The sequence below is a fragment of the Aspergillus karnatakaensis genome (assembly GCF_047715665.1).
Source record: "Aspergillus karnatakaensis strain CBS 102800 unplaced genomic scaffold BJY04scaffold_62, whole genome shotgun sequence".
In the NCBI taxonomy this organism is placed as follows: Eukaryota; Fungi; Ascomycota; class Eurotiomycetes; order Eurotiales; family Aspergillaceae; genus Aspergillus; species Aspergillus karnatakaensis.
This window is the reverse complement of record NW_027395774.1, coordinates 153,070-170,827: the sequence shown is the minus strand read 5'-3', so window position 1 is coordinate 170,827 and position 17,758 is coordinate 153,070. Positions and strand designations below refer to the sequence as shown.

The 17,758-nt window shown below is 52.9% G+C and overlaps 5 protein-coding genes across 5 annotated transcripts; 2 read left to right on the top strand and 3 right to left on the bottom strand.

The window, feature by feature from the left end:
• Positions 1–1,625: 1,625 nt before the first annotated feature.
• On the bottom strand, positions 1,626–2,812 carry BJY04DRAFT_199350 (WW domain-containing protein). The gene is made up of 3 exons (XM_073712759.1): positions 2,595–2,812; positions 2,042–2,521; positions 1,626–1,990 (listed from the first exon to the last, which is right to left on the bottom strand). Exons 1-3 carry the CDS (start codon positions 2,728–2,730, stop codon positions 1,722–1,724), a joined length of 885 nt encoding a protein of 294 aa, XP_073566674.1. The 5' UTR covers positions 2,731–2,812; the 3' UTR covers positions 1,626–1,721.
• A 333-nt stretch (positions 2,813–3,145) lies between these two features.
• On the top strand, positions 3,146–4,712 carry BJY04DRAFT_210363 (uncharacterized protein; the record flags this gene model as incomplete). The annotated part of the gene is made up of 4 exons (XM_073714241.1): positions 3,146–3,351; positions 3,398–3,624; positions 3,671–4,343; positions 4,400–4,712. The coding sequence occupies 4 exons, from the start codon at positions 3,146–3,148 to the stop codon at positions 4,710–4,712; spliced, it is 1,419 nt and encodes a 472-aa protein (XP_073566673.1).
• A 246-nt stretch (positions 4,713–4,958) lies between these two features.
• Positions 4,959–6,809, bottom strand: BJY04DRAFT_222704 (cytochrome P450; the record flags this gene model as incomplete). Its single annotated transcript, XM_073717473.1, has 5 exons — positions 4,959–5,371; positions 5,437–6,087; positions 6,148–6,222; positions 6,281–6,365; positions 6,426–6,809. The coding sequence occupies 5 exons, from the start codon at positions 6,807–6,809 to the stop codon at positions 4,959–4,961; spliced, it is 1,608 nt and encodes a 535-aa protein (XP_073566672.1).
• A 683-nt stretch (positions 6,810–7,492) lies between these two features.
• BJY04DRAFT_231310 (type I polyketide synthase) lies at positions 7,493–13,655 on the bottom strand. Its single transcript, XM_073719498.1, has 4 exons — positions 12,822–13,655; positions 12,465–12,765; positions 8,912–12,400; positions 7,493–8,861 (listed from the first exon to the last, which is right to left on the bottom strand). Exons 1-4 carry the CDS (start codon positions 13,115–13,117, stop codon positions 7,626–7,628), a joined length of 5,322 nt encoding a protein of 1,773 aa, XP_073566671.1. The 5' UTR covers positions 13,118–13,655; the 3' UTR covers positions 7,493–7,625.
• A 595-nt stretch (positions 13,656–14,250) lies between these two features.
• Positions 14,251–17,424, top strand: BJY04DRAFT_199338 (hybrid sensor histidine kinase/response regulator). The gene is made up of 2 exons (XM_073712758.1): positions 14,251–14,815; positions 14,868–17,424. The coding sequence occupies exons 1-2, from the start codon at positions 14,318–14,320 to the stop codon at positions 17,304–17,306; spliced, it is 2,937 nt and encodes a 978-aa protein (XP_073566670.1). The 5' UTR covers positions 14,251–14,317; the 3' UTR covers positions 17,307–17,424.
• The last annotated feature ends 334 nt before the right edge of the window (positions 17,425–17,758 follow it).

The following is a 17,758-nucleotide window of genomic DNA, read 5'->3' as shown; positions in this document are numbered from 1 at the left end:
AGAGGCGCCAGATCGTACCTGCTAGATCTTCAACCAGACGCTTGGGACGGCTGTTTGTACCAGCCTACCAGGTGTTGTCGATAGTTGTGACCGCGTGGAAGTCCCTGGGACTGGGAGAGATGACGTATGGATTGTTCTTCGCGCTTGAGCCTCGGATCCCTCGAAGTCAAGTGCGAGAGACAATCAGTGTTTCGAGAAGAGTCAGAAACTAGGCGAAGAGAGAATTCCAATGAAACCTGAGTCGGTCAGATTGTTCAAGCTGTTCACACGATAATTGCTGCCAAGAGGAAGAAGACGAGCGAGATCATGTGACCGGCCACATGCCGTGCTTGTATAGTGTAAATTATTACCAAGCGCATAACTCTATGCAGCCCCAACCACGATCCACCACCACAATTGACCTTCTTGACCTACAAGAGAGCATCTAATAATCAGCAAACTAGCAACATCTCCTACATTCAGAAGCGTATGTATGTACTTGATCTCTTACATTGACAGGGTGGCCAGCACACTAATACTTCTTTTGCGGGCTAGGACCAACCGATATATATCTTGTGGCGGGAAAGGCATACTTTGTAGTCCTCTCGATAGTTCAGGAAGTACACGGCGGTTTCCGACGCCTTATGCTACACTCTCCACAGTGATATCTCTCACCGTACAAGATACGGCTGGATTACACGCGCAGGAAACACAACTACGAGACCAACTACGCTCCAACCAACAGAGACAAGCAAGCAGTTCATTAGGGTATACAAGCATCCATAACCCAGACCCCAAGGTAGCGAAGCGACATAAACGACAGACAAAAACGAGACCACAATAACCAGACCAACCCAACTAGCAACAACACGTTAAGCAATCAAAGCAGCACTCGCAGGTCTCTCCGCACAGCCAGCAGCAGAATATCGTGGCCAAACTGTCGTTCCATGGTTAGCCCTCCTGGTCCCATTTTTATGCCCTACAAACTTCGGTAGGTGGATGGCTGATCGACAGGAACGTACCAAGTTGCGAGACAGCCGCGTTCCTTCTTCTCTTCCTGGACGATCACCGTGGGAGGGGGTTGCTGGTATTGCATCTGGTTTTGTGAGAACGAGTCGGAGTTATTTCGGTCAACGAGGATTCAGGATTCAGGAACATACAGGAGGGCCCTGGGGAGGGTAGCCACTATCGAGATCAATTAGCATTCATCCATTCAATCCGACCTGGAGATTCAAGAAAACGTACTAAGGCTGCTGCTGGTAAGGAGGCTGCTGCTGATACGACATCGTGATGAACTTAACTCTGAAAGACGAGTGAGGCTGGAGTCGAGGCTGGAGAAATAAAGAGCACGCAGACCGTAGACGAGCGATATCTATACTCCTCAAGAAAGAAATTCCAATCGCTCCTGTCAGCCCTAGCAGGCAGCAACATTCTCCAGCCAAGAGCGCCATGCAACTAAAATAGACAAGCGTATGCGGGCGCTTAAACCGCTGGCTTTGCGAGCCAATCCACGCCGCGGAATAAGCAAAGGCAAGAACTAGAGTCAGCGCGGTTGACACATTGGTCGGTTCGTCGGAGTAAGGCTGAAGTATTAAATTATGCATTACTTTGGAGACTACGGCTACAGCTACGAGTACGAGTGTTTCTGATGCGGGAGAGTCAGTGTTCATACCTTCGGATGCTGCTAGCTAAATTGTGTAAAGAGAGAATGGCATCCATCACTGATGGAGAGTAAGCTAATGTTAATCATCGTACGTCTCTTCGTAGATCTCTTCATATTCCTCCCTTGCCTCTTCGAGCGCCTCTTCTTCACTACTTGAGGCGTCGGAGTCCTGCGCTGCCAGCTGTGCCTGCTGGTACTCCTGCTGAGCCTCCAAGACATCCTCACGGTCGCTTTGTGAGACGGAGTCGCCGTCGGCATCCTCAGCGGGAGGAAGACCGGTCGGTGGCGGTGCGCTAGCCGGGGGCGCCGTGGCTGCAGCCGCGGCCGCACGCTCATCATCAGAGTCGTCTGTCGAAGCACGTTAGTACCGGAGTAGCAAGGTAGAAATACAGTACATACCAAGAGCATTAGCGATCAATGCTCCACCTACAAGGCCAACAGCCGCACCACCAGCTGCACCCATGAGCATCTTCTTCTTGTCATCATCCTTGCTGGAGCCGTCCTTGGTGTGAGAGTACTCGGCCCCGTGTGGCGGTGCGTGTCCTGGGTCATGGCTGCCGTAGTAAGGATTGGGCTGGCCAGGGTAGGCACCCGCATACTGAGGGACCTGAGGGGCTCCATACTGGCCGTAAGGGGCAGCGTATGCAGGCGGCTCCCAGCGGGAGATGCCGGTCGCTTGCTCGATATAGTACCACCGGCCACTGTTGTGATCGAACTGGGCGGTCCATCCGGGGGGCAACTGTGGCCCAGCTGGTGGGCTCATTGGCTGGGGAGGGCCAGGAGGAGGATACTGCTGTTGACCGTAGGGGGCACCGTAACCTTGGTTCGGATCGGGAGCCCCATAGCCAGGGGCAGGATTGGCATATCCGGGATCATATGCTGGGTTGAGCCACAGACCGTTAGTTAGGCGACAGCATATCGAAAGGTTAATCGAGCTGTACGGTGCACTCACAACGTTGCCCCTCCTCGTGCTCCTTGTCCTTCTTCTCCTCCTTCTCCTTCTTCTCTTCCTTCTCCTTGTCTCCGTCGCCGGAGAGAGCCGCCTTCAGCTCCTTGAACTCTTTGGTTAGACCCTTGAGAAACGACATGGTGCGAGAAAACTGCGAGGGAAACTGGGGACTTCAGGGTACAGAGCCACCTCTGGTGATTTAAATCCCCCGCGAAGAGGGGTCCTGTTGAGCCACATTGTTTGAAGTGTGGCACAACATTGCACGAATCGGGGAGCCCTGTCTCTGGTGGAGTGGAAGAATGTTGCTGCCTGGACACCGGCCAAATCAGGACAGGAGAGCCCACCCCGGTGGAGCAATAAAGCTGCAAGAGCGACAGTTATCGCTGGATCTGATTGGCCAACCCTACCAGGCTGGCATTGGCAATCCACTTGGAGTTGTTTGGCCCCTGGTTAGCCTCTTTGTCATGCCTTGTAAGGCGGCCAGCCTTTTGAGCTTTCGTCAATTGCTTTCCCCGACACCCCAACCGAGCTTCCGAACTGTTGTCGGCAACGAGATGGTTGAATCCAGGTCACTTTTTCTGCCCCAGATATTGGTGCTCCTGCTGCATCTGCCTCTGAGATATGCCTTTCCATTGAACTCCGAGGCGGCCGTGGGTGCTGCAGAGGGCGCGGAGGGCTCGGATGGCGATCTCTGGTTTAACTTGAGCGCAGCCATTGCGTTGGTCCTAATTGGAGGTGTTTTCGCCGGGTTAACCATCGCGTATGCGTATCCCTTTCATTCTCTATAATCAAACTGACAAGTGTAGCCTGATGGGCCAAGATGGTGTCCATCTGCAAGTGCTTGCGACCTCCGCCGAAGGACCGGAACAGCGCCATGCGAAAACCGTCCTGAAGCTCATCGGCAAGGGAAAGCACTGGGTCTTGGTGACGCTGTTGCTGGGAAATGTCGTTGTGAATGAGAGTTTGCCTATCGTCCTCGACAAGACCCTAGGTGGAGGGTGGCCTGCGATTCTCGGCAGTACCGTCTTGATCGGTGAGTTGTCTTCATTGTTGATACTCAAGCCATGCTGACCGTCTAGTGATCTTCGGCGAGGTCATCCCCCAGTCTGTCTGCGTTCGCTATGGCCTCCCCATCGGCGCCTACCTCTCCCCGGTCGTGCTCTTCCTAATGTACCTTTTCGCGCCCGCCGCCTGGCCAACGGCGAAACTCCTCGACTGGCTTCTCGGTGAAGACCACGGTACGGTATATAAAAAGTCCGGCCTCAAGACCCTAGTCACTCTGCATCAATCCCTCGGATCGCAACCCGCCGAGCGCCTCAACGAAGACGAAGTCACCATCATCACCGCTGTGCTCGATCTGAAGGCGAAGCCGGTCAAGAGCATCATGACGCCCATGAACAATGTATTCACGATCGCCAGTGACGCCGTGCTGGATGAGAAGACCATGGAGGTTATCCTGTCTGCTGGGTTTTCGAGAATTCCCGTGCACGCCCCGGACAACCCAACGAATTTCTCTGGAATGCTTCTGGTCAAGACGCTGATCACCTACGACCCTGAAGACGCCAAGCGAGTCAGTGAATTTGTTCTTGCCACTCTACCGGAAACAGGCCCCGACACCAGCTGCCTTGACATCCTGAACTACTTCCAAGAAGGCCACTCGCACATGGCGCTTGTATCCACCGAGCCTGGCGAGAACAGCGGCGCTCTGGGCGTCGTGACACTAGAGGATGTAGTGGAAGAGTTAATCGGGGAGTAAGTGCACATCAACATACACTCCAGCTATAGTGAACACAACCTGACCGTAGTAGGGAAATCATCGACGAATCCGACATCCACGGCAACAGCTCCACACCAGCAGAGCGCCCACCTCAACCGCGCAAATTCTCCGCCCCCGATAACCGCACCCTGCGACGGGCTTCAACCGCCCCAATTGCCAAACCGGGATACATCAACTCGATCACGCCGGAGCAGAAGCATCATTTCGATAACCTGGCGCCGTCAAATTTGGCGAAGAGCCCGAAGCAGACCCGCTTTCCGTTTGTTAGTATCAAGCGATCTACTAAGGGTGCTCAGGCGAAGGGATCAGGAGCTGATGAGAGAACGCCGTTGCTTGATAGTTGATGCACAGTAAAGCTAGCGTAATTGTAAATTTGTAATATAAGGGAAGCTTTTATTGCTAGTCTTGATTGAGAACGATATGTCATTCTGTATAGGACAGAGTGACACACACTATGTAATAGCAACAGAGGTAAAATATAATATATATACCCTTTAGTGTGCACCCTGGGATCATGATATTGGTCTTCCCTGCCCTTCACCACCCCCCCAGAAGTAACGCGAAGCACTCCCTATCTTAAACCAACAAAACTACCCCTTCCGAGGCCTCACTCCCATCCTAACATCCGGATTCGGAAAATAAATCACCCTCTCGACAATCCTCTCATAATCCGGCATAACCTCATTCGCAACCCGAAAGTCATACAGCATCAACAACTTAATAAACATCACCCGGGTAATCTGCGACGCGATATTCCGTGCCGGACACGCGCCGGGGCCATGCGACCAGGGGAGATACGTCGCGGACGTAGTCGAGATACGTGGACTGCAGGTGTTTGTCTCGGCGTCGTAGAAGCGGTATCCGTTGAATGTGTAGGGGTCTGGGTAGTACAGCGGGTCGAAGTGGACGGGGCGCGAGGGGGTGGAGATCAACGTTCCGGGTTTGAGGGTGAGGTTTACCGAGTCGAGGTGTACGGTTTGCATGACGAGGCGGATGTTGATGACTAGAGTTATCTCAGTTAAACCTGCCAGGGTGGGAGTGAAGATGGAATGGGGGAGGGGGCCATACAAACAGAGATATCGTGCATGCGGAAAACCTCCCGGTTGAAGCTTTCCAGCTTCGGCGCGAGCTTGAGCATATCGAAGACCCACTCTCCACCGGAGGTTTCTAGGGCTTTGGTGATTTCGTCCCGGAGAGGCTGTACATACTCCGGGTGGTTCATGATGCGGTACAGCAAGAAAACGATATTCACGCCTGTGGCGCGCGAAAGCTCAAAGTGGAAGAGCATGAGCTGCTGCGCGATGAGGTCGACTGCCGGGGCGTCATTGCTCGCGTCTCTCCTGCTGAGCGAGCCGTTCTTGATGGTTGCTTCGATGAGAGCGTCGAGGAGCGAGAAGCCTGTGGTATGGCCGTTCTGGTGCTTTGTCCCGGAGCGAACGATGTTGACTCGGCGTTGGATTTCCGGGAGGAGGATCACCTTGAGGAGGGAGATGGTTTTTCGAAGGCCCCGGCAGGTCGGCGCGAATTGCCATACGACAGGGCGGAGGAACCGTGGGAAGTCACCGCGTAGGCGACGGTTGGCCATCTTCAGCCTATTGTACTCTGCTGCTAGGGCTGTGAACTCGACTGCGTGGGGTGAATTCGGGCCTAGGATCAGAGATGTCGCGATTGGAGAGATTGCCTTGAAGACGGCCTTCATGGGAGTAACTTCTGTCCAGTCTAGACGCATTGCGTTAATTAGAAGTGCCGGACAAAGAGTTTAGATGTAATGAGACGCACCCTGACTGCCCAGTGGGTTGAAAACCGGAGGCAAATGCTTGTCTGCTTCAGCGGCCAGCTGCTCCTGGAACTTCTCTTTATCGCAACCCTCGTCAGCCTGATAACTCTTGTTCTTGGATATGTGAGAACATACTCATCGTCGCCTCATTACTACACGAATGCACCGCCTCAATCGGCGTCCGACTCAGCACATTCGTATGCATATACATATCCGCAAACTACCACCACATCACCAGTCAGCATCCATACCCAATTGAGCCCCCCAAGCGAACACGTACCTGATTCAACGCATGCAAAAAACTCAACTTCTCATGCCCAATAGCCCGAATCTCCTTCCCCGAGCTCGGCGGCAGCGAAATAGCATGATGATCGCCCTGGATGCGCATCACAAAGGGGATATTCGCTTTGCTGTACTTCTCGTACGCCTCGAAGACTTTCTCTAGGGCGTCGAATGGCCCGCTGAACCAGCGGAGTATGTAACTGAGTCTGCTGTGCTCGTCGACGATGGGGATGGAGCCGAAGGCGCGGCGGCGGATATACCCGTCGATGTAGTCGAGCGTTACTATAAGAAGTCCCAGGGAGAGCAGGCCGCCGATAGCCAGCAGGGCTATACGGCTGAGTAGGTGTGGAATTGCGGGGTATGATGGGCTTGAGGTGTCCATGGTTTCGGTTGTGTTGTTGGATGGTTTGCGGCGTTCTCCGCTGTCTCAGCTTCGCTCATATATAGATTGACAGTAGTGGCTGAATTGTGGGCGACACGATGACAGCCACATATAATGCTGAAAACAGAGGAAGCTGACTACCAGGGGGAAGGATAATCATTGAAGAGCGGGATAATCGCGAGCCCTCAACCCCGACACCACGCATTCAATAACCGGAACCGGCAAATGCAGAGACAGACGCGGTGCACATGCAGTCAAACTCGATCAACCCGTAAGGATATCGGGTTAATTCTCACACGGAGTCCGGGCGTTGATGACTGCTTAAGGGCACGATCTGCAATGCAGCTGTTTAGGTATGTGTAGTACAAGGCCTGTAATACCTGTGAGATTATTATCCTCGGGATTTCGTTGGTTCGACGCAGAGTAACCTGCGTTGCTGTAACTCGTAGCTATCCACGCGAGGCTTGTGCCACCACGCCAGAGACATACATTCGTATCGGTATGCAGCTGTAGAGTAGTGTGGAAATAGAGACGGAGATATCGGGTTTAGAAAAGGGATTCGATTATGCGGTGCCAGGGAACTCCTTGTTTGTGCATACAATTGGAGACTTCATATGGCGTTCATGAATCGAACGTACAGACGGTGATTTATGGTGGTTGCAAATCAAATGTAACAAGAAGAGCATAGATGTCAATTGAGCTATATATAGGCCAAGCTTCTACTAGTCGGACGCAACAAAGAACAATAATCAGAATATCTCTGTATAGTTAGTGGAACGCGTAAAGACCAACAAACAAGTGAAAATGCTCGCAACATTAAGCCTCGAATCTAGCTTTAACCATCTTGATAGTCGGAGATTCAAGGAAGAAGCTTCCAGGAAGATGAACATCGAGCTGCTGCGCAAATTTCTCTGCGAGCACCAAAGAGAGCAGAGAGTCAACACCAATTTCTGCGACGTGGGTCTCATCGGTTAGATCTTGAATGTCAACACCAGTCTCAGAGGCGATCAGAGCTAGGACTTTGGCAGCGGCGGAGCCAGGCGTTAATTCTGATGTTCGTCCAGACTCGGAGTCGCCTAGCGGCGTAGCGGGAAACGGCGGAGATTCACTGGTCGATGTGTGTGTGCTAGGAGTAAGGGCTATTGGCTCCGAAATTGGCGATTGGGTTGACATCTTAGTTTCGGAAAGCGCTGTCGATGGCTTTGCTGCTGAGTCTGCTTTCACAGGATCACTGGGATCAAAGAATCTCTTCATCAGAATCCTTGGTAGCGGGCGCAAGGTCATTCCGCCAACCACCCCAATGATCTCCTCGCCCTCCATAATGTAGACATCGCCAAAAAAGAATCCTGAACCATCGCTGGATGGCATCATCCTCACGTAGGACCGGTAAGTGGTACCTGCAGCAAGAACCTTTCCAAAGCGCATGGACTTCCAACCTTCCATGACATACATGGTCTCGCTAGAATCAGTAGCCGGTCCAGCGTTCAAAATAAAGCCGCCTACATGGGCCAGGGCATCGATCTGATGGGGAGGGGCCATTGGCCAGCGTCCTTCTGGACTTGGGGGCAGAATGATATCGGCAACGGCTTCAAGCCCGTGAACAACGACCGACTGAATCCCACGATACGGGACAGAGTAGTCCACAATACTCTGGAAAAGCCGGTACACCATGGCCTGAGTGAATCGGTCGGCCTGGCCTTGATGCACCAGGTCATGAAGAGCTGCGATGCGACTGGTCACAAGGTGCGCTATGTTTGCCCAGTCTGAGAGCCAGCCGGTAGGGTCTCCAAAAGATACCGTTCCCGTCGCAAACTCCTCGGGGGCACCGTCTTGAGTTTCTTGGTAGATAGAAACCTGCATTGCGCTAGATGACCGCTTTAAGTCGGCATCGATCCGTAAGCGAACATACTGCGGAAGAGATCGGTTCTTCATTGGAATGAGGCCTTGAAGGACGTGTACGTTGCCAAAGTCCATTGCTGGCGTGGCTATGTTTGGCCGTATCTTGGAATGGATGTACTTGGCAAGAGAGAGCGCCATATCTGGGTACGAAAACTATGAAAAGATCGTGAGTTAAGAGAATACCCAGTGAGAAAGATACATACCACCGAGACTACAGGCCTTCCAGCCATCTTATGCCCCGATGCGACACCGAAAAACTCCTCATCACAGACATTGGACTCTATCACAACACGTCCTCCGTCTCGTGACAAGGTTTCTTCCACAATCCTATGTAGAAGCGGTGTTCGAAGGCCTGAGGGAGCAGGAGCACCTGATTCACGAGCATTCATCCCGGAAGGTTCCTTGTCTTTGGTCAATAGCCAGTCCCCATTATACTGAAGCCAATGATTCTTCAAGTTCCAGTGGTACGACGGCAGCTGAAGCAGTCTCAGATGCTGTTCGAAGGGCTGGTAAAACTCGTTCCAGTCCAGTGCAACTCCGGCTTCATGTAGAGCACACATGCTAGCAGCCAGAGTTTTCCAATTGTCTTCATCCGATCTCATGGTTGGAACAATCGTGCCCACCCCCGAGACTGTGTCACGCACGGCCTTGCTATAAGTTTGATGGATTCCGATCTCCACAAAGGCTGTCTTTGGCGTGATAATACCCTGATGGCAAGCGTGCTCTAGAGCAGCGGAAAAGTGCACAGTGTGTCTGGTAGCATCTCTCAAATACAATACAGGTAGTATTTGGCCCTCGAGTATAGTACTGCTAAGAAGTGGTGACAGGATAGGTACTTTAGGAGGCCGAAGGTGAATCTGTCGCGTGACTTCACCAAAGCGCTCCAAAATTGGATTCATATGCGCAGAGTGGAATGCATATGGTACGTTCAGGAGGACTGTTCGATACCCATGAGACTCGAGCGTGGACTTGACGGTAGTGATGTTGGCGATCAGCCCGCTGATAGTGACACTCCGGGGGCTATTGATACATGCGACCTCGTACAGTGATCTGTCCGATACGCATTGCTGAATATCTTCCACTGTAGCCTGGACAGCCAGCATGGAATGGGTGCCGCCAGCGCACAGCTCCTCCATCAATAATGCCCGCCGGCCAACCAAGTATATTGTCTCACTGGCTGAAAGAACGCCAGCGGCGTGGAGGGCAGCGTACTCGCCGAGGCTAGCTCCGATAACCGCATGCGGCCTTACACCAAGGTGTGTCCACAGTCGAAATAGGGCAATCTGGACGCAGACCGTTGCGAGCTGTGACACAACAGGGATCAGTCCGCTCGTACCGTGACCAGTCGGTTGATCCGATCCCCTGAGCGCGGGAAGGATGGACGGCAAGCCATGGAGTAAACAAAGCTGATCGAGGCCATGGATGTCTTGTTCGTATGGAGGATAGTGTTCTAGCAAGGTGCGACCAATTCCGGTGTAGAAGCTACCCTGCCCCGAGAAAACAAATGCAACAGGTGGCGCAGCCGGGACCTGGACCGGGCGGTCCTGCAACGAACCAGTCAAATCCGCCAGCCGCAGCTGAAGCTTTTCTAAGATTTCTGACGAAGATGAGCCTTGTATGGCAATCCGTCGAGCGTAGTGTATCCTACGAGCCATCGTTGTATAAGACAGACTAGGGAGGTGCACGGAGTTCAAACGGCCGTAAAGATGAGCGATGAGGGTCTCAAGGTTTCGACGCAGGGAGAGGGCATTCTTTGCCGAGACACCCACGACAAAAGTTGTTGCAGGACAGCTGTTGGGATCAGGCTCAGGACGTTGCGGAGGCTCCGCTAGCAGCAGGCTGGTGTTTCCTCCAGCAGCACTGAAGTTGTTGACCATGATGTAGCGCGGTCGATCGGCACGATGGGGCCAGGACACAGTATCATGGGGTATATGAACGTTCAAGCGATCCAGATCAGGAAACTTGGAGTTCAGCCGCGTCTTGATTCCCACATGCTTGGGAATAGCATTGTGCTGGAAAATCAAGAGTGCCTTCATCAAGGCAGCGATTCCTGCTGAAGCTTCCCCGTGGCCCAGATTGGCCTTGACTGAGCCAATATGCAGTGTTTCAGGGCGGCGACGACCTGGGCAAAACACCCGAGTCACAGAGTCAATCTCAGCTGCATCGCCTGCTTGTGTACCAGTGCCATGCATTTCGATCAAGTCAACGTCCAGTGGGCTTACACCTGCCTGTGTCAATACATTCTTGAACAGATCTGCCTGAGTGGGTGCATGAGGGTGAGTGATTGAAACCGCTGCGGAGGAGTGGTTTGTCGCAGTGGCGAGGATAACACCCAGGACATTGTCATTGTCCCTCTGTGCGTCGGATAGCCGTTTCAAGATCACAGACCCAATGCCATCCCCACGGCAGTATCCATCCGCGCTGTCGTCGAAAACCTTACAGCCACCAGTTTTGGAGAGAAAGAACGCCCGGCTGAGACCGGCAAAGCTGTCAGAGCTGGTAAGAATGTTCAAGCCACCGGCAACAACCATGTTGGCCTCACCGCGACTCAGAGCTGCGCAGGCGATCTGAACTGCAGCTAAGCTGGCTGAGCAAGCGGTATCACAACTAAAGCTTGGGCCGGAGAATTTGAAGAAGTAGCTGATCCGTCCAGGCGCAAAGGCGCGGTAGTTTCCAGGAATAAAGTACATGTCAATATCTTGTCCAGCGTTCGCCTCGCGGTAGTCATCAGAGCATTGTCCGTACATGGTGCCCACCGTCTGCCGGGTAGAGGATGGCGTGCGATCAGGGACGTAGCCAGACTGTTCCAAGGCTTCGTATGCTGTAAGTAACGCCAGCCGGTGGGTAGGGTCGGTTTGCCCAGCTTCACGTGGAGACATGTCAAAAAAGCCCGCGTCGAAGAGCCCTGGCTCGTTGATGAAACACCCAAAAGGCGTTTGACTAGTGTTGACGCGTCTACCGGTGGGATCTGTATGTGTCTCGACATCGTAGCGGTCAGCTGGGATGTGCTGGTGAACATCTCGTCCGTCCTCAAGCAGCTCCCAGAACCGTTCCAAGTCGTCCGCGCCCCCTGGTAAACGGCAAGACATGCCAACAACCGCAATCTTGTTCTCGCTTTCATCATTCAATGCATCATAATTATCATGTGCTATCCAATCAGCCACGTCGTATGAAACCGTGGTACAGCCAGGTCTCCCCGCTTGCAGGGTTCGCATGAGATCGTCAATGACAAGCGATGGTTTGCAGCTCTCAATTCGAACGCACGCTTCCTCTTGCTGATGGGCTTCCTTGTCGATGAGGCTACTCGAGATATGTGTCAGGGCAACAACAACTTCGCCCCATCGAATGATGTTGGTGAGTAGAATCAAGGTGGCGGATTCGAACAGCTCCAATGCGGTCGCCGAGTGCAAAGGTTGTCCATTTGCCATGGAGAGCAAAGGTGCGGAATCAAGACAAGAGATCTGGCCGATGTTGGGGCGGACGTGCTGCACCGTCCAAGCGACATGGCTGTAGTCGTACAGATGCGCTGCATGGCACGGTCCTCCATACACGGGCAGCGGGGCTCGAGGTGTCGTCTGCAGGACTCCTGGAGTGGAGAAAAGTAGGCGCATCCGCGAAGGAGGTCCATTGATGAAGACGCTCGCATCCGGCTCAACAACGCTTATATACAGTTGGCTTGGGCCGGGCGTCCCCTAAAGCCGGTACAGTCAGTTGGTTGCCTATGATTGGGCAGAAGATGCATTTGTTTGCCCTTACCGTGGATTCGTGAAATCTGTCTAATTCTCGTTGAACCACCTCCTCGCCCAATCCTTTTATCAACGTGGTCCAGCTCTGCGGTGAAGCATCGAGATCCTGAGGTTCGAGATCCTGGGACATTCCGTATACCACGAGTCCTACTCTCATGGCAATGCGAACCACATCCGCCGCTACCTGTGGGAGATCTGTCAACGAGGGAGCTGCAACGACGGCAGTTGCCGCGAGAAACCCAAGTCCGAGCCCAGTGACCACTGTATCAGACTTTGAAAGAGGAAATTGCTCTGGCCTTGTCTCGAAGTCACTATTTCCGACTGGACATCAGCATGTTGCCAGAAAAGGGTGTCTTTTGTTACTCACCCCACGAACAGGCATAGAGAGACCAGGCATAGGAAGACACATTCGAAAGTCCCACACAGCGGCCCTCGGTGCCAGTTGTAATGCTCGGCCAGGTCTAGAATCGAGGTAAATGGCGGCAGGCGACTTCGTAATTCCGCTGGAAGTAGGCGGATTTCATCCCGGACTGCTGTGGTAACCTCATGCAACAGCTGTCGCAGTACGACATGCTGACTTCGTTGGCTTTGCTGGCGGAGACGTCGAAAGATCTCCGCCGGGTCGTCCACAGGAAACCTGTTGCTGAAGAATAAGATCCGCATCTTAGGCAAGAAGAAGTATAATGGATAGTTATTCTTTGATGCACGCTCGCAAGTCCCGGTGGCATTCGATTGCGGTGTGTTCCAGAAGATATAGTCCAGCAGTATTGGGCCGCGCAACCATACGGAGGGCTTTCCCCGAACAAGGACGGCTTAGCAACCTCAGAGATAGCCGTTGGTTTCCCACCCCCACCGTCTCTTGGCAACGCATTTCGTTTGGTGTAGAACAGGCGACGCAGCGTATCCAATACCCGCTCTGGGCTGAGTTTGCATGCTCCTCGGATAAGCCGTGTAAATGCCAGAGTATTGTCATACCGGTGATCACTGCGGATACAGGGTGGGGTATCTTATCATCGCGGCTTGCGGAGAGTGGATTAAGGATGTTTCGCTTCAGAGTATACGTCTGAGCATAAGTGACCTCAGAGTAGTAACCATAAGAAATCGTCGGTGGCCGACTTCAATCGATCATCCATGCTCCGACCATCTCTATAATTAGTCAGCAGGGATGCCAAACAGCGATCGGCGCAGTCAAGTATCTCAGCTCAGCAGGCGCTAGATGACAACGCGGCGAATGCTCTGCCTGGCAAGGGTCCACGGAACCGACGAAGATCTGCTAATGGGTTCAGGGAGACTGGCTCCAATTCCGTCACATATCATCCTGTCCAACGCAAGCTCTACGGAGACGGAAGTATATTCACCTTTGCTGATTCATTGGGTAGTAGGTTGAATAGGTTCGATGTGATATGATAGAAGGATTGATTGGTAGGGAGATTGAACCTGATTGAACCTTTGGTCGGGGGATAACTAAGAGAAATGGCCCGATGGATCCGTATAGCACGGACGAACGGCGCCAGCACGGCTCCGCTTTTCGTCCGTTGAGGCTCTGGGATGCATGGAGATGGAATGCTACCTTGCTGCAGATGACAGTCGAGATCTGAATCTGAGGTATTCGCGTGAAGATCAAGAGTCAGAAAGAGAGAAAGAGAGCAGAGGACTGATCACGTGCATCGTCCCGTCCCATCCCTTCCCCATGCAGGGAAATTAAAAAGAGTCACGTGGTGGGACAGAAACCGGTTTTCCCGCTTCTTTTCCTCGGCCGGTCGCTCGGTCGCTTCGTCTGCCTCCAGCTGCTGTTACCCATCAACACAACCTTCACCAGTTCAGCCTCCTCAATGTGACCGTCAGCCTCTGTAACCCAAAAACATGCCTGCTGCTTCATTTCTGCCCAAAGCAGATGCAGCCATTCTAACCTCGCGATATCGTCCCCCCAGATACCCACCGCGAGAGCAGCTTACCACTCTGGACCCGGATCGTCTCGATGAACCAATCAGCGCCTGTAAGCCTGAGGACATCGACTCAAAATTCTACCCGCCCAAGGCCCCCAACGCAGTAACCCACACCGTCTGGAACAAACCCCCGGACTTCGACGACCGCTACCTGCGTGCCTTTTTAGCCCACAATGAGCGCCTTAGGTTGTCCATGCTATGGTACTACACCCGCGATGTTCTAAAGCAGGACGAGCTTCTCTCTGGCCTCCAGCAGAAAGTCCGTCTCGCCCAGGAGTCCACCGGATGGGAATTCGCCGTGATCGGCATTCTGGATATCGATGTCTATATTCGTCTAGCTACCGTGAACCTGGAGCTGGGGAACCTACCAAGGGGTGAAACCATCTGCGCCCATACAGTGACCCAACCTCCTGGTGTAAGTCGCGGTGTCTCCTATACTTTATAGCCTGCTAAGCCATAGTTCGTAGAGCGTATTCCATCTACCCACCCTCCAGGAAGATTGGCGATTTCGAAAATGTCCGTATCTTGAACAAGGTGGCCTCTACGCTTACGCCGGCGTGCCCCTTCGCCTCCAGCATGAGTCGGGTGAGTGCGTGGGCCTCGGCTCATTATGTGTGGCCTCCAGTAAAGCCGAAGACCCGATCACCAAAGACCAGGAGCAGGCCTTGGTTCGCCTCGCCGACTGGATTGTCTCGGACCTGATCTTGGCCGCCCGAGCCCGGCGACAACGGGAACGCCATCAAATGGCCGAGCTCCTCTCCAGCGCACAGTCGGAATTGGACAAGGTCGTGTCCGAGGAGCCTGTCTTTCGGATCCTGCGTTCTACCTATCCCAATGCCATCATTAAACTGCAACCTGCCAAAGCAACCTATATCGATCTCGGAGGACGGAACCCCATTTTGGTTTCGGATCTGGAAGGCGGGCTGTGGGAGGATACGGAATATTTGGACGCCCTGATCGCAGAGAAGAATCATGAACCTCTGCCGACCACAAAGACTGTCCGAATCATCGCCGCTCCGTGTGAGAGTGTGTCTGGCGCGTCCCTCCTCATGGTGGGGGTAAAAGACTTCCACGCTATATTCGATGATGTGGATATGTGGTTCGTGGAGACTTGTGCCGGCCTCATTTCGCAGATGTTTCGCAAGCGCCTCTTGTATGATGCACTCAGGGCAAAGGAAAAGTTCCTGCGAGGGTTTTCTCACCAGGCCCGAACGCCCATCCACGGTATACTTGCCTCTGTGGACCTACTGGCGGAAGAGCTTCAAGCCCTGGGCTCCGGCGAAAGCGGTTCCATCGCACCTTCATCAGTCGGAAAGGCTACCCATCCAGGCTCATATGAACAATCAAAGTATCTCAATATCATCAAGATGGGTGGGCGAGATCTTGTATCAATAATCAACAATATGATTACTCTCAATCGATGGACTGACATCGCCATGACGGACCGCCACTATGCAACACACCCGGTCCTTCGACTCGAAACGGAACTTTCCACTGGTATCATCAATCTCACCTTGGGAGATACACGTTACCAATCGTCTATTTTCTTCACACATGTGCTTCCTCCCGGCTGCGAGGAGTTTTGGATGGACATTGATGTCCTTCGGGACAGTCTCTTGCCTATCCTGTACAATGCTGTACAGCACACACCGGATGGGATTGTATCCGTAAAAACATCCATCAACCCTAGTTTGAATCAGCTCACGGTGGACATCATTGATAACGGCCGCGGGATTCATCAGGAAGACCACAGACGCATATTCGATTTATATGAAAAAGTGGATTTGTACAGCGCCCGAGCGGGGTTGGGTCTCACCCTTGCTTCCAGATTCGCGGCGCTTCTCCATGGATCGGTTGCCTTGATATCCTCCAGCCTCAACCACGGCTCCCATTTCCGAGCTACTTTCAGAGATGTTGAGTTCTCCTGCCCCTCTCGCCCTCGAGACCCGTTACTTCCCACGCGCCAAAATCTACCCTCACGGTTCTTTTGCCTCGCGTCCGACCCGAGCTCGATCTCTCTGTCTTCGCACTTTGCCGGACTATTGACAGAGAATGGTTTTGCACAATCGGATGTGGTTGAAGACGCTTTTGTGATCTTTGACGTTGCAACACTAGAACAGCACCGACTGCAACTGTCCCGGGTTCCATCAGGAGCGGTCGCTATCTGTCTCCTGCCGGGCTTGGACGCAGAACCGCCCTTTGAACCAGCAAACAACGTTGTTTACGCCAGCGGGCCATTCTCAAGCTCAAGCCTGGGCTCGATTCTTGAAGAGGCTGAAAGCCGTTTGTTGGAGATCAACTCCGCTCAGCCGCCTGTCGCACCGTCTGAAGTGGTGCTGCCTATACTTCTAAAAGTGTCTGAGACAATTGCTGCCTCGAGTGACGAATCATCGGCTGCTACAGTGTCATCAGAATCCGAACCAGGTATCGCAACACCCGCAGAGTCCGATGAGAGCATCCCGATTCCCCGCGGTTTGAGCACTTCCACCAAACCCACAACGCTGATTGTCGACGACAACACAGTCAACCTCCGCGTGATGGAGATGTACTGTAAGAAGCGAGGGCTACCGTACGAGACGGCAAAGGATGGCCGACAAGCGGTGGACGTCTTCCTGAAGCGCCAATCATCCGCCACTGCAGACACGCCCCCAATCGAGCTAATCTTTATGGACCTACAAATGCCAGTCTGCGACGGAATCGAAGCCACCCGGGAAATTCGCGCATTGGAGCTCAAGAACAACTGGGAAAGGTCTCTAGTCCTCGTCATGACCGGCCAAGACACCATTGCCGACAAAACCGCCGCCAAGCAAGCAGGCGGCGACGAGTATTTCGTCAAGCCTGTTGTCATCCAACAGCTCGACCGTGTAATAAAACGCCACTTTCCTGCGTTCACGGACAAGAAATAGGAACCACTTCGGAAACATGTATCTCTTCATCATGTAAATTGCCATCTTGCCTTCATGTACATAACTACACACGATATATACGAACGGTGTGATTCTTTCTTTTTAGCAGTGTTCAATGCACAACTGCCATGAGCTCTATCTTCTCGTCTCGCCCTTGCTGTTAATCATGAGCTAAACAAGCCGACACTTCCCAACCAACGAGTAATTCATCTTGTCCGGAACACCTGCTACAGCATCGTTCTTGTGCGGCTGATGGGCTCAACTACGAACGTTACCATAGAGCATCAAAGATGTCGTGCACAGCGTATCGACCTATAGATTGACACATTAGATTTTATTTAAGTATTCCGGATCTTGCGGACATACATTGGTCGGGGTGTTGTGCTCTAGTAAGGGAAAGAGTATGCAGGGTACACAGATGGCGGGTGGAAATTATATATTGTGACCCCACA